The sequence below is a fragment of the Strix aluco genome, chromosome 8, assembly GCF_031877795.1.
Source record: "Strix aluco isolate bStrAlu1 chromosome 8, bStrAlu1.hap1, whole genome shotgun sequence".
Taxonomy (NCBI): domain Eukaryota; kingdom Metazoa; phylum Chordata; class Aves; order Strigiformes; family Strigidae; genus Strix; species Strix aluco.
Window position 1 is genome coordinate 1,895,475 of NC_133938.1, and position 24,184 is coordinate 1,919,658.

At 50.8% G+C, this 24,184-nt stretch overlaps 1 protein-coding gene across 2 annotated transcripts in view; it reads left to right on the forward strand.

The window, feature by feature from the left end:
- The window catches only part of WLS (Wnt ligand secretion mediator), a 48,275-nt gene extending 36,163 nt beyond the window's left edge, over nucleotides 1-12,112 (forward strand). For both annotated transcript variants that reach the window (XM_074831765.1, XM_074831764.1), the window contains 9 exons: nucleotides 809-970; nucleotides 2,627-2,763; nucleotides 3,154-3,322; nucleotides 3,483-3,580; nucleotides 3,865-3,928; nucleotides 4,730-4,873; nucleotides 6,512-6,595; nucleotides 8,062-8,215; nucleotides 8,751-12,112. In XM_074831765.1, the coding sequence (XP_074687866.1) occupies nucleotides 809-970; nucleotides 2,627-2,763; nucleotides 3,154-3,322; nucleotides 3,483-3,580; nucleotides 3,865-3,928; nucleotides 4,730-4,873; nucleotides 6,512-6,595; nucleotides 8,062-8,215; nucleotides 8,751-8,860 (1,122 nt within the window). In that variant the 3' untranslated portion in view covers nucleotides 8,861-12,112. The remainder of the gene's footprint in view (nucleotides 1-808; nucleotides 971-2,626; nucleotides 2,764-3,153; nucleotides 3,323-3,482; nucleotides 3,581-3,864; nucleotides 3,929-4,729; nucleotides 4,874-6,511; nucleotides 6,596-8,061; nucleotides 8,216-8,750) is intronic.
- The last annotated feature ends 12,072 nt before the right edge of the window (nucleotides 12,113-24,184 follow it).

Sequence of the window (24,184 nt, forward strand, 5' to 3'; positions counted from 1 at the left end):
GAAAAGGTGTGAGGTGTTGTCTGGAACTCAAATGCTTTGAGATCTGTACGCCCCAAACCATCCAAGAGACCTTTCCTTGTGTTTCTGTGATGGACAAAACCTTGTTCTTTAGGAGTGGCAAGGAAATAGCCCACCAGGGACACGGCAGAGCTCAAAGAACCTGGAGAGGTGGGGCAAGAGTTTCTTAAAATAACTTCTTAATGCCTCAATCTGCAAAGCTTAGGTGCAGATAGCACAGCTAGCAGTTGAGAACAGAGCATCTTGTTTAAATAAAGGTGTTTCTTTCTGTGCTGCAGAATGTAATTCATGTGCTTAAATTAATCTGGTGTCTCTTCACCATGCCATGTTTTTCAGCTCCGTGTCTTGTTCTCCCATTTCACAGCCCCTTTCAGCAACCCACTTACATCTCCAGTAGCACCTGTACTTCCATACAGCCCCATATACGCAGCAAACACATACGAGGTGCAGAGGGGAATGTTGCTGGTAAAACAGGAGTTAAGAAACTCCGCATAAAGATATGTGTGAAGGGGTTGCATATTTTGTTTTGGCTCTAGTTGTGCTTGCCGAGGGAGGAAGTTTGGATCCCAAAGTAGTATTTCATCTTGAAAGGCTCCCATGACTTTAAGTGCATTTAAGAGCCTGAAATATGAACCTGCTCGAGTTCAAACCCTATTGACTCAGTAACCCAAACCAATCAAAAACTTGAGCAAAAATGTCTCCAAATCATTGAGATTTGCACAGACTGGTGGCAGGTGCGCTGGTCCATCTGAGGCTGACTGCCGTGTTGCTGCTCTGTGCCCTTTCCTAGACCCTGGACTCTGAAGGCCGTCACTATGACTGTGACTTCCTTCCCTTCATGGAGATTGGCAGTGTGGCCCACAAGTACTACCTCATCAACATCCGTCTCCCCGTCAACGAGAGGAAGGGCATCAACGTGGGCATTGGGGAAATCAAGGATATTCGCCTCGTGGTAAGCGTCTGTCTTGCTTCTGTCCGCGATGTCTGCCCAGGGGCTGCTGCAGCTCCTTTCTTGATCTCCTCTTTGATCCACAGCAAGGTCCTGCTCTTCATCACGGGTAGCTCCTGCCTACAAACATGACTTCCCTCCTTCCCAAGGGATGTCCTCTTTTGGCTGCTCTCTTCTGAGGAGCCCTCCCCAAGCCTTGCCACCCTCCCGCACTGCCCTGTGACCACCTCCAGAGCTGGGCTCTTCCCACAGCTCTGAGAGCTCCCCTCTGTCCTCTCCTCCCTGCTGCGGTCTGCCTTGGGCACACGTCCTCCACCTCACAGAATCCCAGAATCATCTCAGTTGGAAAAGCCCTTGAAGCTCCTCCAGTCCAACCATGAACCTCACACTGACCGTTCCCAACTCCACCAGATCCCTCAGCGCTGGGTCAACCCGACTCTTCAACCCCTCCAGGGATGGGGACTCCCCCCCTGCCCTGGGCAGCCCATTCCAACGCCCAACAACCCCTTCTGGAAAGAAATACTTCCTAAGAGCCAGTCTGACCCTGCCCTGGCGCAGCTTGAGGCCATTACCTCTTGTCCTGGCGCTTGTTCCTTGGGTCAGGAGACTCATCCCCCCTCTCTGCACCCTCCTTTCAGGGAGTTGTAGAGGGCGATGAGGTCTCCCCTCAGCCTCCTCTTCTCCAGACTAAACCCCCCCAGTTCCCTCAGCCGCTCCCCATCAGACCTGTGCTCCAGACCCTGCACCAGCTCCGTTGCCCTTCTCTGGACATGCTCGAGTCATTCAATGGCCTTTTTGGAGTGAGGGGCCCAAAACTGAACCCAGTCATCGAGGGGCGGCCTCACCAGTGCCGAGTACAGGGGTAAGATCCCTTCCCTGTCTGTGCTGGCCACGCTATTGCTGATGCAAGCCAGGATACCATTGGCCTTCTTGGCCACCTGGGCACACTGCTAGCTCCTGTTCATCAATCAACCCCCCCAGGTCCCTCTCTGACTGGCAGCTTTCCAGCCACTCCTCCCCAAGCCTGTAGCACTGCCCCTTGCAGATGGGAGCCAAGGAGGAACAGACCAGTGGAATTCAGAGGGGAGCATGGCCATGCAGGTGTTTGGGATGGCTGGCAGCTGTCCCTGCTTCTGCCCTCCTTTGAGGCGTGGTGGCCATGGGTGCTCCCGGCTGGAAAACCTCCCACCACCGTCCCGCACAGCAGAAGCGGTGAGCCAGCCGGCTGTGGTGGCTGCAGACGGCGGTGGGAGGGCCTGTGTCTGGAGAAATGCATTAATTTGGCCGATGCCTTTCCCACCAGTGGTGACTTGGCTTCGTGAGTATCTTGTTACTTGTCTGAGAGCAATTCTGCCAGCTATTTCCACACTGTGTCAGAGTGCCTTCTCTCGACTGCTCTCCATCTCGCAGTGGAAGCTCTGTGTGTTGGTGTTTGTTGTTGGGACTGCTGAAGCCCTCTCAGATGGCCTGGGTGCTAAGTAGGCACCTGCTCCCTTTCCTGGGTTGGACAAACGGCGTCTTTCAAAGAGTAGTTGCATCTACACGTGCTTACATATACTGCTATGTACGTGCCTCTCCTGTCAGCTCCTGTGAGGAGAAGCACGGAGTAATGCTGTTAAACCCTGTATAGCTGTTGCATTCCACCTTGGTTTTCCTCAGGGCATCCATCAAAATGGAGGCTTTACGAAAGTGTGGTTTGCCATGAAGACCTTCCTCACCCCCAGCATTTTAATTATCATGGTCTGGTACTGGAGACGGATCACGCTGATGACACGCGCTCCTGTCCTGCTGGAGAAGTGAGTAGGGGCTCGCACACTGGCCAAGGTGACCCTCAAGCAAGAGGACCCTGACCAAGGTGGTCGCTGTTCCAAGGCAAAGCCCTTATTTTGAGGAAACAGGGATGGTCTCTCCCCTGTCCCCTCCCTCCACCCAGGCACACTGGGAGCAGGAGACCTCCATAGCTTCTCTTTTCTTTCCCATTAAACTCACAGAGAGCGAGCAGCTGCACTTGCCCATGGCTGCTCAGAGGGGTGTAGCCACAGAGGGTTTGCTGGCAGGAGGTGACACCCCACCACCTTGGCCCAAACAGTGCCAGATTTTCTTCTGTTGCTCCTCGTGAACAGCTTTGGCTTCTGGGGCTCCGTGTCCTTGCAAACTGGAAAGAGACGGTGTTTCTGCCTCTCCAGGGTCATCTTTGCTCTGGGAATTTCCATGACGTTCATTAACATCCCCGTGGAGTGGTTTTCCATCGGATTTGACTGGACTTGGATGTTGCTCTTCGGAGACATTCGACAAGGCATTTTCTATGCCATGCTCCTGTCGTTTTGGATCATATTCTGCGGAGAGCACATGATGGTGGGTACGACACGGAGGGGAAGGTGGCTCCCAGCCCCGCTGGCAACTCCCTTGAGTTGAGTGTTGGAAACAATGCTGTGGGGACTTGTGCCAGGAGAGAGAGCTTCAGGCTAACCTGCTTTTCCTTTTTCTCCTCCTCACCTCTTGACCCTCTGATTAGGACCAGAATGAGCGGAATCGTCTCTCGGGGTACTGGAAGCAGGTTGGACCCATCGCTGTTGGCTCCTTCTGCCTCTTCATCTTCGACATGTGTGAGAGGTAGGTGCAGCGCCGCTCTGCGGCCCATGTGTGCTGCTCCCGGGGCCAGCCTGCCCCGAGCTGAGGCTCCTGGCCACCTCCTGCAGCAGGGACCAGCAGTTCAGCACCCGGGGCTGGATGCTCAGCCCCATCTCCTGAAGCGAGGAGAGGCTCCTGTGAGTGCACTGGACAGGCTGGCACATCGCAGCAGCAGATCTTGTCCCGTACGGCCCTCAAGAAATGCTTCCCACCTTGTCTCCTCCCTGAGCCCCTCAGCAGCTCTGCATTTTCTCTCTTCTTTGCAGGGGAGTGCAGCTGAAGAACCCCTTCTACAGCATCTGGACTACTGAAGTTGGCACTGAGCTGGCTGTATCCTTCCCTCCCCGGCTTGGGGCAGGCTCGGTCTGCGTTGGTAGGCAAGGCAGGTGTTCCCGTCCTGCCAGATACCTGGGGGGTGTGGGGAACACCTCCTCCTTTTGGCAGATTGGGGCTATGAGGGGGGGGCTCAGGCGCTGCGGAAGATGCTGGTGTCGTTTGGAAGAAGCAGTCCTGGCAGGGACTGGTGCTGTGCTTGGGGAAGTCATGGGAGTACACACCCTCTCTGCAAGATATTAGAGATTTTGGGGGAAGCACAGGGGATTTAGATCTAGGGTGTTATCATGGTAATCCCAGAGCTGGTGCTGCTCCAGCAGCTGCCACCCTTCTCCCCCCAGCCCTGCGATGGCATCAGCTCCAGACCCTCCGTTTGCTGCCATGACCGGGGCAGGCGTTGCTGAGGCATTGCCACGAATTGCCCTCGCTGGCAGGGCTTGCTTTCGCTGCCGTTAATTACAATTACTGGGCTGAGATAAGCTAATGCAATTAGCCCCCATGCCGTGGCACCCAGCCCTCTTGCAGGAGCCTCTCAGAAGATGATGCTGGTTGGTGACCACTTCCCAAATCTCTGCAGGTTTGGAGTGGCGGGTCGTCCCCCCTCGCTGCCGTGACATCAGAGCCCGTGGTCCGCACTGAGCCGGGGCTCCCCCAGCGCTGCCGCCCTGAGCGATTGCTGCCCACCGGAAGTTTAATTATGACCTTTGGGACGATACTAAAATAAGCGAATTGCCTGAACAATGTTTTCTATGATTTCTGTTTAGCTCATACCAATTTCTCTTAACCTGTGCTGCTCAGATGGCCTTTATCATAGTCGCGGGAATCTGCTTGTGTCTCTATTTTCTCTTCCTGTGTTTTATGGTCTTTCAAGTGTTCAGAAACATCAGTGGCAAGCAGTCAAGCCTCCCAGCCATGAGCAAGGCTCGCCGCCTTCATTACGAGGTACCGTCCCTCCTTTGTTGCACGCATTCTTTATTTTTAAAATGCATTTTTGACCTTAAAGTCTATACTGAGACCTTCTCTATCCATATAATCCTGAAGTGGGAGATCTGATCTTTACCGGCTTTCTTGTGTTGCTCAAATCCCCTGCCTGCCCTTTGGTTTGGCTGTTGTGAATTTTCTTCTTTATTTGGGTCTTTAGTCCTGATGAAATACTTTAAACTGTCAGGAGGGTATGTAAGCTAGCTCTCCTTTCTCCCAGCTTGCTGAACAGTGTTGGAAGATGGAAGAAAATCGCCCAAATTACCATTTTAATTACCATGGGGTGTAAGCCCATCAGTTCCCCATACCTGTTTCTCCTATAATATTATTATTGTGTTTAATGGAAAGTATTGCGAGGACTGCCCTGTTTTTCCTTGGTGTGAATGCAAATTTTTGAAGTTGCCTTTTCCTAACCAAGTTGCAGGAGGGAAACTGTCCTGCTAGGATCAAAATGCAACATGTTCAGCCCATTATCCCCGGTTTTAGCCCGTGATTTTGTACACTGTTTCTGTCCTAGCTGTCTAACTGCTGCGACAGGAGCTCACTTCTAAGTGCCTCATGTTTCCATGGGTGTGTAAATATTTATCACCAATGTTGTTCTGTTAAATGATGGTTGCTTCTGATTTAAACAAGTCCATTATCACCCATCCGGAATGCACATAAAAAACTAGAGAATTGGACCTGAGAGAATTTGAAGGAGATACTGAGCATTTTTGTCCATCTTTCCCTTTAGCAAGAGGCACAGGACTTCAGCTCGTATTGTAGAGCTGCCACGGCCATGCCCTACATACAAACATCTGGCAAGAATGAATCTGATCTGGAAGAGTTAAATTAATAGTAATTTGTTGTCACAGTGTGGCACAGTAATTACGGACACACTGACATTTCCACCAAAATTCCAGAAACAGATTAAAAAAAAAGTTACGCACACAAAAACAAAACCAAAAGGATTTGTAAGTAAAAATGTAAAACTAGTGAAAGCAAGTACAGTATGCAGTCAGATTGCCAACCAAGTGATCTCGAGCCTTCGTTTGTCTTATAATCTACATTCTGCTGTAATAGGCAGCGTAGTTTTGACAGGCGTTGAGAATCGCTGCAGTTTCCTCCCAGACAGAGCGTGGAGGTGAGGATTAGTCTGGGACAGACCCAGTACCCGTGCTGTAGAAACCCCGACTCGTCTTGCTGAGCCGTGCAGGGTGTCCACAGATGTTTGTTTTACAAAAGCTGTGAGCTATCAGGCTGGCTCCTCGTGAAGCCCATGGCCTACACTGACCTGCCTCCTCTTCCACATTAACTCTTGGTAAATCAGTCACAAAAAGCAAATGTAATGGAAAGCCAGAGCTGTCCAGACACGCACACCCTGCTCGGAGCATCCGGGAGGAATGCAGACGTGTGGGGAGCGGAGAATATGGGCTGTCGTGAAGCCGGCGCAGAGGAGTGGGTGGAGGTTGTTTTGCTTTGGGGTTTCGTGGGTTGGACCCTTTTTTTTTCTTCGTTTTTTTTTTTTTTTTTTTATGCTTGTGTCTTGTATATGCTAAAAACAAAAATGGGTTTTTGTGGATTCTGTTAATGTGACCAGTGACATTTCTCTCTAAGCAGGGGCTGATTTTTAGGTTCAAGTTCCTGATGCTCATTACTCTGGCCTGTGCAGCAATGACGGTCATCTTCTTCATTGTGAGCCAGGTGAGTGACAAAACTTGGCTTCCTCTGAGAGCATCAGCCCCCAATTGCCTGCCCACTGAGGATGTCACCGCACTTGCTGTTCAGACAAGGCACGCCTGTTATAAGTTTGATAATAAGTTGCTTTTTAAGAACTTGTTTTCATTTATTTGAAGCACTGCCATCAAATTGCTCAGGCTGAAGCCTTCGCAGAGGCCTTTGGCTCACGGTAAAGGTTTTGGGGCGGTGCTGTTTGAAATACCAGCCAACACGGTTTAGTCATTTCTGAGAACTCAGCAAGAGGAAAAATGTTCTGTTCGCATTGAAAGAATCCGGTGGCTTTGTATGCCCACAGTGAAATAACAGAAGTCAATCTCCCCTGGGCTGACTTTGCCAACCCTGCTGTTCCCAGCAGCATCTATACCTGTTTATTCTGAGCGACGATGCCATCTCTCCACACAAATGAGCTTTTAGCACTGCTTTAAGATACTTTGATGGTTTCCTCCAAGTGACTTTTAAGCTTGCATCCATTTCAGAGATGTCATTTCTGGTTGTTCCTAAGCCCAGGCAGCTTGTAGCCTCAGGAGAGCCGTGGGTACAGCCCTGCCAGTCCAGTAGTACAGAATTAGGGGTGCAGGAGCCATTTTTAACCCAGCGTACCACTTAGGCCTTGGAGTACATGGTGTGTCCCAATGCAAAATACAGCAGCAGATGATTCTGCTCTTGAAAATCTGTTAGACTGAAGCCATGGTTTGAGGAACACCACTTGGCATTCAGTTCATTATTGAGCGTTAATGACCATGGCTGCTTACGGGTGTAACACAAATGATCTTGTCCAGCTACTCTTTTTAAGCTAGTTCAGCTTTCAGCTTTCCCCCTTATGTCTTTTTCTTTAACAGAAAGCCAACATTTCAGTGTGAACAGTCTGTGTAGCTTCAAGTAACATTAATATTGATGATATTTTCATAAATCTTGACAAATCTCTGTGTGTCTGAGGCTGATGCTGTCAGCCTAGGCCCCTCTCAAGACACAAGCAGCAAGCAGACATTCAGCACATTAGCTTTTCGCATTATTCATGCTGATTTTCTTTCTATAAAAGGTCTATTTATAGAAGTCTAATGTTTTCAGATGTAACTAGTTGTCTCCTAGGTACTGCCCTTTATGTGGCAAGCTTTGCTGAACCCATCAGGATATATCGCAGGATGTGAGAGTTTTTGTCACATTTAAGAATAATAAATCAAAGTGAAAGAAATCCTGATGCAATCATTTTGTAAGGACCATTTTCTTCCTGCAGACTGAGGCTAAAGAGGAGAATCCCAGCCTGACTCCTCCATCACTGAGTCTGTTATACTCCCATTTACTCAATCCTGTTAAATTGACACTGTTCTTACTGATTTACTCCAAGTTAGTGCTGTAAGGGCTCACTTCTGTATTTTTACAGAATTTGGTCTCGTTGACCGGCCCGTGTGGGTCTGCTTTCTCCTGGGCAGGTGACCGAAGGCCACTGGAAGTGGGGGGACATAACGATAGAAGTGAACAGCGCCTTCTTCACCGGCATCTACGGGATGTGGAACCTCTACGTCTTCGCCCTGATGTTCCTGTACGCGCCGTCGCACAAGAATTACGGCGAAGACCAGTCAAATGGTAAATGCCTCTAAATTATGTGAAGGCTGTCATGGGACTAAAGCAATATAAAGGGGGTGACATCCTTTGTGCATTTTTTTTTTGAGCCAAAGTGCCTATTCAGCACCTTGCAATGTTTTGCAAATGCTGGTTTGGTTTTCCTAGCAGACATTTTAATTAATGACTAGGGTTAGAGTATTTAGCCAAGGCTGTCTAAAGCCTTATAGATGGTTTTTGTACTGTTTAGTATTGCCCAGTTGTAATTGCGTAGCTCGAATGGAGGGATGACAAAAGGAGAAAATGGAAATCTGGGCAAGTGGAGAATGGCAGCACTGTTGGATTCCTCTATCAGGAGTCTTCAGTAGCACAGAAACCATCCTTTACCAAAATGCTTGTATTTAAGTAACTGTAAATAAAAGCATTTATAGAAATGTTGCATCGTCCATAGCTCAGGTAGCTGCTGAAAGCCTCAAGGGAGTAAAACCAGACCTTTTGCTCTCTAATTGTCAAATATTTTATTGTAGGACCGGGGTAATGAAATAACTTTGTTTCTCAGGTGACCTGGGAGTAAACAGCGGGGAAGAGCTTCAGCTCACCACCACCATCACCCACGTGGATGGGCCCACGGAGGTTTATAAGCTGGCTCGCAAGGAGGCTCAGGAGTAATGCCGAGGTGGCCTCAGCTGGGACCCGGAGCGGGGTGGAGAGCAGAGGACAACCCAAGGCCCTGTGGCAGGAGACCTCTCTGACCTAACTTGCTTCTCGAGCACCCCATACCTAGCGTATTTTCACAGAGCAGTGACACCGAGCAGAGCATTTGTAAACTCTTTAATATGGTGTAGTTATTTCTGGGGGGAGGGATATGTATATTGTGTTACACTCAAGCACGTAAAAACCTGCTAGAAAAGCATTAAGGTTGCAAAGTCGCACATTCAGAAGGTAGGAGGGGGCAGAGCTGGCATCGAGCAGTTTTTATTTAGCTGTCATGCGCTGGTGTGTAAAGGTGGTGCAGGGAGCTCAGGCGGGGAGCAGCACGTATTCAGCGCTTTGAGTTTTCTTCTTGTGTGCAACTTTAAACAAAGTGTTGGTTGGGGGGGGAAACTAAAGCCTCATTGTAAAAACATTTTAATTCCACTGTCTGTAATTGTATTGAACCTTGTTTGAGGTCTTTAGGACAGCCCTGTAATTCGGCAGCAAACCTCTGTCACTTGAACAAAACGCAGCTGGGGAAGGGAGTAGGACGCAGTTGGTAAGATTTTAGTAGAAGCAGCAACACTTTCTCAGTAGGTTTTGCAGCTGTTTAACTGCAGGGGAATGTAAAAACTGGATTTCTGAGCTGACCTGCAGGAGAAAGGAGTGCTCCTGCCCCAAGTCCCAGAGGTACCGGTCCCACAGCCAGCTCCTGCCTATTCTCAGCCCCTTTGGCTTCCCTTATTTTTGTTGTCCTCCTCCACCTTACCTTTTTGTTACGGCTCATTCATTTTTATGTTGCTTATGTGCTATGGGGAGAAGAGAAGGGCCACAGGAGGGATGTTCTTGGTCCCTGTGCCTGCAAGCTGGGCAGAGGACACCAGGCCATCCTGCTCCTCCTTGCGCTGCTGGGGTGGAGCACGCTTGGCAGAGATGGATTTTTCTGGGGATTATCTGACTTGAAAAAATCCACTTGTCCTGCAGTAATGTGGATATTTGCTTTTCCAGAGCAAAAGCAGACAACGAGGTCGCTCACCCCCGCACTGTGCCTGGGCAGGGCTGGCTGTGAGGCTGTTGGCACTACGAGGGGAATGGGAACTGCTCTGGGGTGGAGGTGTAAACTGGACTGTGCTGGGGACCAGTTAAGAGAAGTGTTAATGGTGTGTGCAAGAAGAAGCATGGCCAGAAGGGTCTGTGCTGCTCAGGACCCATCTTCTAGGGCCTGGAGGATCCAGGGGGCCTCGGCACCTGGAACTAATAAATATCTGTGTTAAGTGCTAGTAACACATAACCTCCCCACCCCAATTTTGTCCCCAAAAGATAAGAATCTGCTACTGCAGTCTGGTCAGAGATTAGGGAGAGGGGGGAAGCTTCTAAAGCCGCTGACAGGCAGTCGGCGTGGGTACTGGTAGAAACACCATCCTGGTTATCCTTGCATTCTTAAAACTTCTGAAATTACACATCAATTGCTAGAGTATTGAGGCTGCAAAATGAAAGTATAGAGAAATATCAGAAGTGAGATCACCTATGACACCTTAATCTGCCTCTAGCCAGCGTACGCGTTACGCTGTGCAATTAAAGGCCGCTCCTTGCTGGCTCTTCTGCCGCGCTCTGGTTTGTGTGTGAGTTTGGGGCCCTGGGCAGGAGTTGAGGCTCTGCAGCCAGGGCCCTGGTTTGCACCAGGATGTGCTGGTTCCTCACGATTCCCACCCCAGCAGGCAGCTGGCTCTCGGCGCTGTCCGTCCCTGGCTGCCCCATGCACCCCCACATGCCCACCCCACTGTTTGGGGGGCTGCTCAGTTCATCCCCATCACCATTTCAAACCTGTTAATAACAAAATACACCACCAACTTCCCTTGCCCATTGCTTTCCGTTCCCCATATTTCTTGAGACAAGGCAATACTTCAGCTGGGATGAGGCCTTCATATAATTCCTCCTTATTTTCCCAGTCTGCCAGGGAATGGGGCCAGAAGGCGAGCAACTGCCCCTCGGCCGTGTGCGGGGCCGGCCGGGCACCCCATCTCCTCACCAGCCTTTCCTCTGAAGGGATTTCTTGCTGGAACTGCTGGCGGTGCCAACCAAATCACCCGGGGCAGTGCTGGGCTGGTACGATCCCAGTAAGAACAGCACTCTGTAAAATAGCATTTAAAATACCATTTATTAGAGCTTGACACTTCAGAGAATAGGGTAGATAATCCCACATCCCCCCAGTTGGTGGGAACCCCAAGTTGTGCACCATCCAACGGGTCTCTGATCGGGGTGCAGCACACCAGGCAGACCCCGTGAGCGGGAGGGTTACCCTAGTTTTGTTAATTCAAGCTATTCTACCATTTTCTTAAAAGAAAGCAGTTCTGTTGGTTGTTCTGTTGGCCCTCACTGGGATCCCCAGCTCACCCTGTACCTAGCAGCGTGCCTCGGGGTGAAGTTCCTCACCTGCTGCTATGTCTGAGCGTGTGAAGTCACTGTAGCACAGAAAAAGTGCTGAACACTACTTAAGGAGGTAGCTTTGGGTGGTTTTGGATACTTGAATTAGAACAGTAATAATTTTTTATAAGTTGGGGGTGTTTTTTTTGTAAAGTGGGGTGACGGTGCCCCTGTACTGAAAGGAAATGTGGTTTAAAAGAAAAAAAGAGGGGGCACACTTATTGTATGAGGAATAAGTGCTGGGACCACACCTTCAACAGGGATGGCAAAATGTAACTTGTAAGTGATTTACATAAGGAAAATAAGTGCTAGTAGGTCCAAGCAACGTTCCTACTTGCGGCAGCTGTTCAGTTAGAAAGTGAATTAAAATCACGCACATCATTGTAACTCTGGCACGTTCCTGGCTGAGTGCTCGACTTTGCAACTTTAACATCCTTTTTACCTTGGGTTCTTACGTGATATTTATGTTGTTCCAATAGATGTCTCCGTGGTTTCTTTTACAGTTTAGTATAGCATTGCATTTTGTAAAGGCTCCTTACAAATGGGGAACTGCAGCTTTAAAACCAAATTTTGTGTCAAACACTAACAATTTGTTTACGGGGCGCGTGTATGTGTGCGTGCGTGTGTGTGTGGTTTTTTTATTTCTTAATTCCTAAGCCCTACTCATACATCTCAGAAATAGTCCCTGGGTCTTATTAAAATATATCCTTTTTTGTTTAGGTTGAGTTCAGTTTTTACAGAATGCTTTAAGCAACCTGGAAAACATGTAGTTTTGTTAATTTAAATAAAATATACAATATTGTGGGTTTGTTGTTGGCCTGGTTCACTGGCTGCCAAATCATAGCTCTGCTGCTGTGATCGTGTTTGCTTGTAGTTGGTCTTTTACTTCAGGTAGTTGCGAGTTGCACAACTTGTTGCTGGGGGTGAGGGTTGACTCGCTTGAACAATTTTCTCCCGCATCTCTATCCCAATACCTATCCAAATACTTTGCAGCTAATGGCTTTTTGACCTTTAAAACCTTTGCTTTAGGACTAATCGTTGACAGAGCCGTTTCTGCCTTGTCTCTGGAGCGTGGGTTACAGCTCCCGTGGGACCAGGACCAGCAGGACTAGGCTGTGAGCCGAAGTCTGCTCCCACTGTGGGGCACAACCGTTGGGTTTTCCTTAGGGCTCTGTCCCCTGGACCTGCCTGTCCCTGTCTGCCAGCCCTGGAGTTGTCACACCGTGGCTGGGAACCTTGTGTGTTGGCTATTACCCTACTGTGACCAAGATTTTGAGTGTCTTCCTCCATCTGCTGCCGTATTTGAAGGTGCTGCCTCACGCTGTTCCCCACGTTGTCTTTTTGTCTATAATCCAGGAAAAAAAAAAAAAAGGGTTTCCCAGGACTTGCACTTAAGGAGTAATGGCAAATTTGATGACAACAGCTTGAAGTTCCCATTGCAACAGGGGCTGCCTCGATAAAATGGCATGTGAGAGGGAGGGGAACGAGGTTTTAGGCAGAGCCTGTGGCTCCGTTTCTGCTGCAGCCCCTGTTGGCTACAGTGTCTCTGCCCGGATGAGGAGCTGGCGCTGCCCAAAGACAAACTAGAGGCAGTACGGCCCTTTCAGGACCTAATGAATTTCAAAAGAGCAAATTCATGAATTTTACATAACTGTAGAACCACTGCCACCCTCCCACAGGCCTTCTCTTCCCAGGTTTCTTATTTAGGCTCTTTGTTGGCTGGGGTGCAGCCCTGCCCTGGCAGGGCTTTGCTGCCCTCTGCCGCTAGCTGAACACGGCGTTTGGCCAGAGGAAAGGAAAAATAATAAATAAATCCCTCACCTCTCAAAATGTGGGAAATTGGCTTATGCCTAGAAGTCCCAACGACCTGCTTGGGGGTCAGACCTGTCCCAGGAGCTTCGTGCTTCTGTGCCACCAGACAGGGAGACAGTGAGAACTGGTGAGGAATGGGAAAAACTACCTGAGCGTTTCTTGCAAAGGCTACTTGGCGTTGGTGCAAGCAGCCTAAGGTAGGAGAAGGGAAATGGGTTATGACAGACTTCTGTGGGTGAGCTGGGGACCACAGTTCTGAGGTCAGCAAATGGCCTTCGGTTGGAACAGTTTGACTGTTTCACAGAATCCCAGAATCATCTCGATTGGAAAAGCCCTTGAAGCTCCTCCAGTCCAACCCTGAACCTCACACTGACCGTTCCCAACTCCACCACATCCCTCAGCGCTGGGTCAACCCGACTCTTCAACCCCTCCAGGGATGGGGACTCCCCCCCTGCCCTGGGCAGCCCATTCCAACGCCCAACAACCCCTTCTGCAAAGAAATACTTCCTAAGAGCCAGTCTGACCCTGCCTTGGCGCAGCTTGAGGCCATTCCCTCTTGTCCTGGCGCTGGTTCCTTGGCTCAAGAGACTCATCCCCCCTCTCTGCACCCTCCTTTCAGGGAGTTGCAGAGGGTGATGAGGTCTCCCCTCAGCCTCCTCTTCTCCAGACTAAACCCCCCCAGTTCCCTCAGCCGCTCCTCATAAGACATGGTTTTTTTTCCTGTGTCTTCTTAGAAGTCTGGGACCAGTCTTTCTGCTCTAAAACCAGCTTGTGACTGAAGAGCAAAGCAAGGAGCTGCAGCAGAGCCCGACGCAGCCTTTGCTCCCAGCCGTGCTGGTGAGGTCAGGTGTAAGTGTGCGGTGCTGGGCTGACTGTCTCCAGACGGAAACCTCAGCGTGGGGGATGGCGATGCTGGAGCCCCCCCTTGCTCCCACCATCCAGGAGCCACGAGAAGTCTGTGCTGTGATTCTTGCAGTGAGTTCTGGGAGGGACTGGGGGAAGTGGGCTTGTGACCCTGATGTCCATCCCTCGGGAAGGGAATGTTAGATCTAGGAAAGGCCTGGGGAAAAGTGATAAAAATGATCGAAGGTTCTATGGCTGTATCTCACCACACAGCTGCCAGCCACGAGCTCCAGCCTGCGGGATGGATCTGGCCTGCGTTTTCCAGCTTAAAAATGGAAGAAGCAACTTGTGACAGGGCCAGTTTAAGTGTCCCAGCAACGATCTGAGACTGTCCCTAGGTCCAACAGTCCTGTCAGCACTGGCTGGGGAGAGGGAGGTGCTGCTGTTTTCTCCTTGTCCTTTTTAAACCCGCTCCCATCAGTCCCTGGACAATTAGTATGTTGTGGGATACTGAAACACGCCCTCTCTCCCACCACAAATCCTGTAGCCCGAGGCTATCATATGGGATTTCATTCCAATGAAAATAAAGGATTGGCTGTATTGCTGAGGAAAGAATTGCAGGAGACTGAGCTGTAGGAGACGAGCTATACAGAGCTGGGGGCTGCTGCTCACGTCTGCTCTGGTTCTTGTTATAAATGACTGTCAGTCCTGCTCTCAAAGTTGAGACACAGTCAGTGCATTTTTATTGGGGTAAAATAAGCAATAGGCAGCAGCAGATTTATTTTTTGAAGGATTTTGCTCTGTGGTTGGCACACAGACATGTGTCACGGGTCTGCTTTCCTACTTAGCACCTGCCATTACACTGCACAAGAGCCAACGGCTCTTTGAGATTTTCCCTTGTCAGAGACTGTTATAGGAAATCAATACGAACTTCAGGCTTTAGATCTAGAGTTTTAAATAAAGTACAAGAGCTTATCACGGCACCTTCTGCCTCTCCACCTGACATGTGTAAGAGGTAAGTCTGGAGCTGGTGCTGTGCAGGGCTGCCAGTGCTGCTCTGTGCCCGCCCTGCTCCCCCCAGCCCTGCGATGGCATCAGCTCCAGACCCTCCGTTTGCTGCCACGACCGGGGCAGGCATTGCTGAGGCCTTGCCACAAATTGCCCTCGCTGGCAGGGCTTGCTTTCGCTGCCGTTAATTACAATTACTGGGCTGAGATAAGCTAATGTAATTAGCCCCCATGCCGTGGCACCCAGCCCTCTTGCAGGAGCCTCTCAGAAGATGGTGCTGGTTGGTGACCACTTCCCAAATCTCTGCAGGTTTGGAACGGCGGGTCGTCCCCCCTCGCTGCCATGACATCAGAGCCCATGCTACCCGCTGCAGGTCAGGTCTTTGTTTCTGACGCAGCTGAGCTGACGTGTGATGACTCCGTGCAGTGAATTCCTTGCTGAGACCATCTAAATATTGTCCTATCCTTTGGCTGGTTCATTAACTCGAGTCAAGGGAAGTTTATATCCATTATAATAGCAGGTGTTTGTGTCATCTTCTATTTTTTCCATCGGCATTTTCTTGTGCTTAAAGCCCTCCAGAGTTTCCAGAGCAAGGGCACTCTTCCAGATACAGACAAGGCTTGCTCATGAGATGGATGTTATGTCTCAAAAATAGATAAGCCACTCTGGAACATTTTCTAATAAATATTTTACAGGCTGAACTGCACTCCCAAGTATTGGCCTTACTGGGAAGAGACATCCTTTCTGATAAGCGATATGCACCAGTGACACACGTCCTCTGCTTTAATAATAATTTATGTAATTCCAGAGGAAAATCCTTTTTCTGCCTTCAGCTGCTGTCTGATACCTCTCCACAGGAATCAGTGACATCCAAAGCAATATTAAGGTGGCTGTACTGGCATGATCTGTCTCCCTGAAGAAAAGGAAAGCCTTGGTGGGCTCCAGAGGCAAAGCAGAGGAAATGGAGCACAGTGAGGACAAAGCAGGACGGGTGCCCGTCCCCGAGGCTTGGGGTGCTGTGCTCCCCGCGGTACCCCAGGTAACTTGGACATGCCCAGCAAGACCCCGAGGGCCTTCGGGAGCTGTTAGTGCTGTGCTGTGCCTCAGTGGTACCCAAAAGTCAGACATTTTAACTTCAGGAGGTCAGAGCTTCCTCTGTAGTGGCATAGGAAGTAAAATACAATTGTTTCTAATTCCGAATTGCCCAAAGTGCCCACGTTCCAGCCCAATTTCAGGCTGGCTGCTGCTCACTGTTGTGCTCTGGGTGAGGACAGGTTGTACGGGAATCTACCTGGGAGCTGAGGGCTGTCAAACCTTAAATGAAGCCTGTTTCTGGGGTGCCCCGTCTGTGCTCCGGAGCAGGCACCCCTCGCTCCTCGTCCCTGCCAGGAGCAAGCACAAGGGAGGTGGCAGCAGGGGCTGTATGCGTGGGCCAAAAGCAAGGCTCCCCCTCCATCCCAAAAGTACTGACCTGCATGATTTCAGCCATGGAGCTCCAGGATGAAGTTAAGAGCTAAAGGGAACCAGTGAAGGTTGGGGGGGGTGTCCCCCATGGTTGCTAAGCAATGGGAAAGGGGGATTTACTACCCTAAAGATGGATAGAAAAGCAGTGAGGAGCACTGCTTGGGCTTGGTAACTGGGGAAAGTACGTTCTTGCGCCAATCCCTGCAAGTCCCAAGGGAGTCCTAACACAGCAGAAACGATCTCTGGCAAAATCACTACAGAAGAGGGATCTGAATACCTTCACCAGTCGCTTCTGTAGGTCCCCACTGCTCTCCTGCACCAGCTCACAGCTCCAGACGTTCCCCAAGCCATTTTTGGGGGCAGCAGCAGGAGCAGGCAAAGCAGCAGACGGTGCCTCACCCCCTGCTCCCTGTGTGCTCTGCCTTCCCACAGGGAAGGCTCTTGCAAACAGCTGATTTCCATTTAAAATTTCTCTGGTGGCTGTCAGCTCCAGCCAGAGCAAATCCTGACAGGCAGTGGGGCACTGAGCCAGCAGCTGGTGGCCATGTCCCTCCTGGGTCGGTCTGTCCCACCCAAGACTGCACAGGACGCGTCTCCCTCCTTTCCAGCCTTTCTCCAAGGAGGTTCTTCCCACTCTTCTGCCTCTGCTAAGCTGACTCACAGCTTCTTTCCTACAGCACTCCCTGGAGAAGAGTCAGGAATCCTTCCCCAAACACTGTTTGGCTTTTCATAGCGCCTTACTTATCAAATATCTCTTGGGAAAAAGCCATTTTCTAGCTCACGCTGACCTGGGCTCGGTTCTGCACCCAGCTAGGTTGCACTTAGCTGAGCCCTGCTCAGCTGCCTAACATGGGTAAAAGACAGCCGGCCAGCGGGCTGAGCTCCGCGGCTGAGACCTGCCAAAAGGGTGAGATCCCAGGCACAACCACCCAACTGGGTTCAGATGGACAGCGGCTGAGGAAAGGTAAATCCATCCCAAACCTTGGAAGGCTTGAAAAAATGTTGTCTGAAAATCAGATAGCTGCCTTTGAGCAACCGTGGCTAGCTGAGAGAGCGAGCAAGCTACTGATTACTAGTTAGCATTTCATTGTGGCTAATAAATACCTCATAAACACCAGAAATGATGTTTTATAAATCAGCTCTGGAAATCCCCATTAATGATAGGATTCAGGCAAAGTGAATGACTTGCAGGTTATTAGGTTTGCCACGAACAAGTCATCATGCCTGGAGAGACCAGAACTGTAAAAGCAGCCCCACGAGGGACACAAATGGTTTTCCAGTGAAGGGAAAGTGAGAGGTGATTAAATCTTTGGAGCCAGTTGCAGCAGACGGAGCTATGTGGGACTTGGTGCCTGCTACAGCCAGCCGCTTGTGGGTTTGCCAGCACTCAAAACCGCAGCAAAGGCGGGTGAAAAAGGGAAACTGTTTCAAGTGGACGCAAGCACTGCCTGGATTAAAAAGGGCTGGTGACAATTTTTGTCATGGCCTAGCCGTGTTTTCGTCTGGGATGCCACTTGCAGGCACTCATGCCACAGCCAAAGGACTCGGGGAGTGAAGCCTTTGCCCAGGGAAAGTCTCTGCTCTTGGAAAGAAATCTTTACGTTTCCCCAAAGCAAGCCCTGCAGGAGGTTTAATGCAGAGGACACCTTCACTGCCAATTGCGTGCAGCTGGGACAGCCCAGGTACCATTGTAGCACCCTGTGGATTTAGGAATCCTCAAGGACACAGTCCTGGAAAGCTGGATAAGCTGCAACACCCTGATGTCACAGGCTTGCGCAGGTTTGGGCACAGGCACGAGGTGTGGGTCTTACTCAGAGGGTTGTGATGGAAAACTACATACAAAGTGGCAAAGGGAGGCTCAAGGTTCTCTTGGCCACCCAAGAGCACCCTCAGCTTGTCGATGCACGGTGGGTCCTGCGCTGGGGATGGGAACGGGAGGGAGGGATTTGGGAAACGGCACTACGGCTGCTCCAAAAATCAGATGGCAAAGGTGGTCAGCTCGCGAGTCAGCAGTGCCCAGCAAGTACTTCAGGAGCAGCGTTTGTGTTGCAGCCAGTGGAAACGTGGAGAGAATATTTGAGAGGAGGTGGGGAGAGTCAGGAGAGAAACGGGCACGGGTCCGCTGATGGTGCCAAATAACTTGAAGTGGGATGTTTTAGGATTACATCTGCATTTTAAAACTAAGATGCTCTGGGATTGCAGAGGCCTTAACAAAGCAAAGAGAAAAGGCAAGCTGAAGGAAAGCCTGTAGAAAATTGCTGCTGATGTGACCAGGCAGATCTCCACAAGTTCCTATGCAGCAATATCTGCCTGGGAGCACGCTGCTGCCAGCACGTGTGGGACTCTGGTCACATACGTCGTACACCAGCGGGCAGGAGCACGCCTGTCCTCCGCGCTTCTTCGGGGCACCCTGCCACCGCAGCAATGCCCCTCCTCACATGTCACTACTCGAGGCATTTGGGTTTGCTTGTAATCCAACACACGTAATCTTACGTGGTTACCCAGCAAGCAACCCCTTGTATTCACACCTACAGAGCTGAGCACGGCGTTACTGAGATGACTAATTAACAACAGGAGAAAATCCTCTGAATAGCATCAGCTCTCCACACAGTTGTGATTCAGCAGCTGTGACTGCAGCACTAATAATTCTCTAATGTAATAGAAGTATGGTTTATTAGAACTAATTTTCATCCCTTTGTATTAAGCATGAAGCAATGTTGATTAGTGTACTATTAAAGAGATCTAGTTTATTCCCCTGTTTTCATTTTCTTTATTATTATTATTATTGCTTCATTACATCATTATATCATTATTATTATTTCAGATGGGAACTTTCAAAGTAGCTCAGTGCAACTGGGCACCTTCCTGGCTTTAGAGGCTTCTTTTGGAAGGTCTCACTTCTAGCTCCCCTTACTTTTGGATGGATTTGATCCAAGTTCTATCCTGGGTGTTTCCGAGCACCTTGCAAAAATCAGGTGGTTCTGCTGGTATGTTGTGTAGCTGAGACGAGAATCAGCCCTAATCTTGATCAGCAGCTGACTTTGAGACAGCTTGCTTCTGCGTCTGAAACAGCTGGTCCAGTAGTTGAGCATCTGCTTTTGTTTTCCCCTAGTAAACAATGCAGTGAATGATGACAGGACTTGACAGGGCTTCATGTCAAGATCGAAGTTCCTTGAGAAAGTCCTCTGGGCTTTCTGTGTTGGATAAAAAAACTGCAGAGCAGTATGAATAGGTCTAAAGACCCTTTTTTGTTGTTGTTTGGGATAGGAGGCAAGCATTACAGGGCTGCTCAGTAAGGATAGAAGTGGATTTAAAATAGATGGGAGAATACTATGGAGTCAGTGATGCAGCAAATATCAGAGAAATAAGAAATGATAACCTGGAAAAAACACAAATGGTTTTGGAAGAATAAGCTCAGGGAAGGACTCAGAAGTGTTTCCTTCACAAGTGCTCACTAGCACTTTCGGTGCTGCTGTACCTCCCAAAGTGAGATTTGGCTACAGACAGAAATTGCTTAACTAAGAGACAGAAACCCAAATAGGAATGGCATTGCTGCAGTAGCCTTCTGCACAGCAGGCGCAGGCTTCGTAACAGATGCTACAATGCTGGGGATGGGCCAGCCAGTAGATTTTTCCATGAAAGTGTCCACGTAGAGTGGGAAAGATCTGGGGCCACCAGAAGTCAGGTTGTGACCAGGTTGTGTATAATCCAGTTCCAGCCCTAAGCATAAATGGTTCATGAACTGCGTTAGTTTTTAGTAGGCTAAAAACGTACAGCGGGAAGACAAAAGATGTGACAGCAGGAAAAGGCAGAAGCACAGTGAGTACAAAGGTGGGGAGAAACACACAGGGAAGCTTCTCAATGCCTTCAGGATACTTCCACTGTTTTTTTTGCTTTTTCCTCAAAGCAAGGAGAGGCTACCTGGGAATGGAAGCATTGCCTCTTCAGCCGTCAGAAATTTGCCTGCTAATACATGAGCAGCAATCTCCTGACACAAGGACGTGCCTGTGCCGACGGATTCTGGACGCAGCAGGTACTACCCCAGCAGTGAGGTGGGAATTGGTGGTAACAGCGTGTCTCTAGCTTATCTGCAGATGCTCAGTTGTTACTCCTTAGTTTCTCAGCGGCACCTGAGCCCTGGGGGGATTGCAGCTGCCGCCCCACTGACAGGGAAGGGTGTCACAGCATTAACCACCTCCTCGTGCAAAGCCCGTTTGGTTCCTGGCATAGATCTGCTCTTCCTGAGTCGCTGCTCAGAACAAAGAGAGGCACACACCCAATAAAGTGGGTGCTGGTGTGGGCAAAGGCTTTCTCCAGCATCAGGAAGAATGAAAACCATTCACAGGCCTCGAGACAAGGGCGAGCTCCCATTGCATATGTGGCCATGCTCACACCAGCACCTTTCTCCATAAGAAGCCCTTCCTCTGCAGCACAGCCTCTTCAGCATCCCTTCAGACAGGGGCAAGGTACCAAACAAACCTGCCCAGAGTTTCTGAATGGTGGGATCCCTTTCTATTCCTGTCCAACCAGACCCTGGCACCAGCTGAGCAGCTGCAGAAATGATTTCAAGCAGGGAACTGGACCAGTTTCTCCCTTAAATGTCTGTTGCTTCATCCTGTCTTGTCCCCCTGACTGAACAACTACAACTGCAGCCTTAACACCCAATAATTCTGGCACGTGGTGGTGCAAGGGCTGGCGCCAGTCACTGCCCTGCAGGAAGGGGAGGTGTTAGCTCCGGGAAACACTCCGGTGCTTTGCAGTATGTTGGCATCAAGACCCCAGCTCCTGCTGGCTGCCCTGCCTTGTGCCAAGGAGGAGGTTACAGAGTCTGCAACTATCCACTCAGTCAGGTCTAAGGCTTTGTTTTAAGGCCAGGTCCTCAACAGGCATAAACTGGGAGAAGTCTATTGTCTACACTGACCACGGGAAACCTGGGCTGCACCCAGAGCAGTGTGGGCAGCAGGGCGAGAGGGGGGATTCTTCCCCTCTGCTCCGCTCTCGGGAGACCCCCCTGCAGTGCTGGGTCCAGCTCTGGGGGCACCAACACCAGAAGGACACAGACCTGCTCGAGCCAGGCCAGAGGAGGCCATGAAGATGCTCAGGGGCTGGAGCACCCCCCTGTGAGGACAGGCTGAGAGAGTTGGGGGGTTCAGCTGGAGAAGAGAAGGCTCCAGGGAGACCTTAGAGCGGCCTCCCAGGACTGAAAGGGGCTACAGGAAAGGGGAGAGGGACTCTTGATCAGGGGGGTAGGGATAGGATGAGGGGAAACGGTTTTAAACTGACAGAGGGGAGATTTAGATTAGAACTAAGGAAGAAATTGTTCCCTGTGAGGGCGGTGAGGCCCCAGCACAGGTTGCCCAGAGAAGCTGTGGCTGCCCCCTCCCTGGAAGGGTTCAAGGCCAGGTTGGACGGGGCTTTGGGCAACCTGGGCTAGTGGAAGGCGTCCCTGACCGGGGCAGGGGGGGTGGACTAGATGATCTTTAACATCCCTTCCAACCCAAACTATTCTGTGATTCTATGATTCTACGTTAGTAAGCACCATGTGTTGGGATAAGCAATTATTTCTTAGAGTTTAGCCTGTAAAAGAGACAGTCACCACCGGTCTGCACGGGGAGCACAGGAGGGGCAGGGGACCGGAGTGGCCACACTTGCTGCTGAGATGTGACACCAAAGGGCCACGCAGAAAGGTGTGTGGCTGGGGTGGACAGGAGGCCAGGGCCGGGCAGGTGGTCTGCAGGAGAAACTGAGGAGAACCATGTTCCTGCAGACTTTCAGAAATATTTTATTTGCCCCTTTTAGAGTTGTTATTCTCCAAACCAGGCCCTGTGGCCCACAGAATCATGGGAAACATCTGTGGCACCATCTTTAACCACATTTTCAATTACAACTTCTGTGAGGGGGAAAGAGTTCTGGACTGTCCCATCCTGAGGTCAGTGGCACAGGGAGGTCCTCAGGCGGGTGTACTGGTCCCTTCAGCTACAGAGTTTGTCCTGCTGTAGTTTAACTGCAACAATAATAAAAGAGTGAAGCTTTGCAAAAGTGGGGTCTTGGGCAGCACGAGAGTTACAGAGAAGATAGCCAGACCCTGAAGACACCCCCTTAGCCAGGGACGTTTGTCCCCCTTGCTCTCTTCCTGCTGAATGTCCTGGCAGCGAGGCACCACAAATACCCTTTGTCACATTTTAAAATTGGCATAGTCCTCGTTTCCCAGCCCCGGCTGCAGCTTCCCCAGGGCCTGGCTGGGGACCGTCCTCTCCCCCTGAGGTAGTTCAGCTCCATGCTGGCGACTCCCCGACAGCCGCCCAGGGACCCGTGGCTTTTTGCAGACTTCCAGATGGGAAGCTCTGATCCAAGCCCAAGGTCGTGCTCAGAAAAAAGCCCATTCTAGAGAAAAAAAAGAGAAGAATTCTCATCCAGGCAATGCAACACCCCCCTCCCGGTCACAGGCAGAGACAAGGATGGTTTTAATTGTCACGGTGGGAGATGTTGCTGTTAGTACAAGCTGGGACTGGCTGTCCTCAGGAATCAGGGCTAAAAAAATTGCGCCTGTCAAACAGCAAATGTTGACCCTCTGCTCCAAGGTGCCCTCCAGCAAACAATTCAATGTCCGTATTAACCCGCTAACGGGCTGCGCCTGGCCCCTGGAGTGGAGGTCGCTGTGGTCCCTCCCTGGGTGCAGGTGTGTGGCCCTGAGGGCCGGCAGCCATTTTGTGGCCTGAGGGGCGGCGGGGATGGGGAAGGGGCTGAGTCCCGCTGTCTCCCGCTGGGCACCCTCTCCTACCCACCATGGCAGCGGCTTGGGTGGAGAGGGGCAAGGACACGCCGGGCAGGACGGGGACCTGAGGGAGCGGCCGCTGCGGGCCTGGCTCTCTCAGCCCTGGTTTGGAGGGGCAGCAGCAGGGACATGGCCGCCTTCCCCTGCCAAGCACCGCGTTATACGGACTGGTGATCCGGTCTGCCTTCAGAGAGGGGGTGTGGAGAGGCGGTGTTTTGGGGAAATTTCTAATAAATGAGGAGAAACACAACCTGCGATTGTGAAATACAACTCTTTATTTGCCAGTGTGAGGCAGCCAAATGAAAGGAGTGGACCTTGGTGGCCATAGCCTGAAAGGTTGGGTGGCTTCTCAGGGGGAGGGCTGCAGGGGTGCCCCACGTCGTCCCCAATTATGGCGGGGCTGGAAAGCAGACCCATATTTTAAATGTTAAAAGAAAATAAGCCTTAAATGTGAGCTGGGGAGGGTGCAGGCTGGGTGAAAGCCGGCGAAGCCTGTCAACGCCTGGGGGCTAAAGGAGGTGCGATGGAGGGGAAAAAAAAGACACTTGTGTGGAATTAGAGGGATGGAGCACCGAAACTTGGCTCCGACAGCTTTAACCACCAGGTTGAGGCGGTGGTGTTGATTCTTTCTTTCTTTTAATGAGGCTTGTGAGGGGAAGGTGGGATTTTTATGGGGCTTTTGAGGCTTTTGTAAGCAGGTCGGGGGCTCCGGCGCGGCAGAGTGCCGGCCGGCCGGGTGCCCGCTGCCCTGGCCGGGGAGTGGTACCGCCCGCTGCGGGAGCCGCCATCCCGCCCCTCAGGGCGCCGCAGCGCCCGGCTCTCCCAGCCCGGCAGCTCCCGCCGCTTTCGGGGGTGGAAGGAGCATCTAGGAAGGGAGAGAAAGCCCTGGGAGCGCTGCCTGCCCGCAGGAGCCGAGCGGGAGCGGGGGAGCTCCCCGCAGGCCCAGGGGAGGAGGAGGAGGAAGAGGAGGAGGA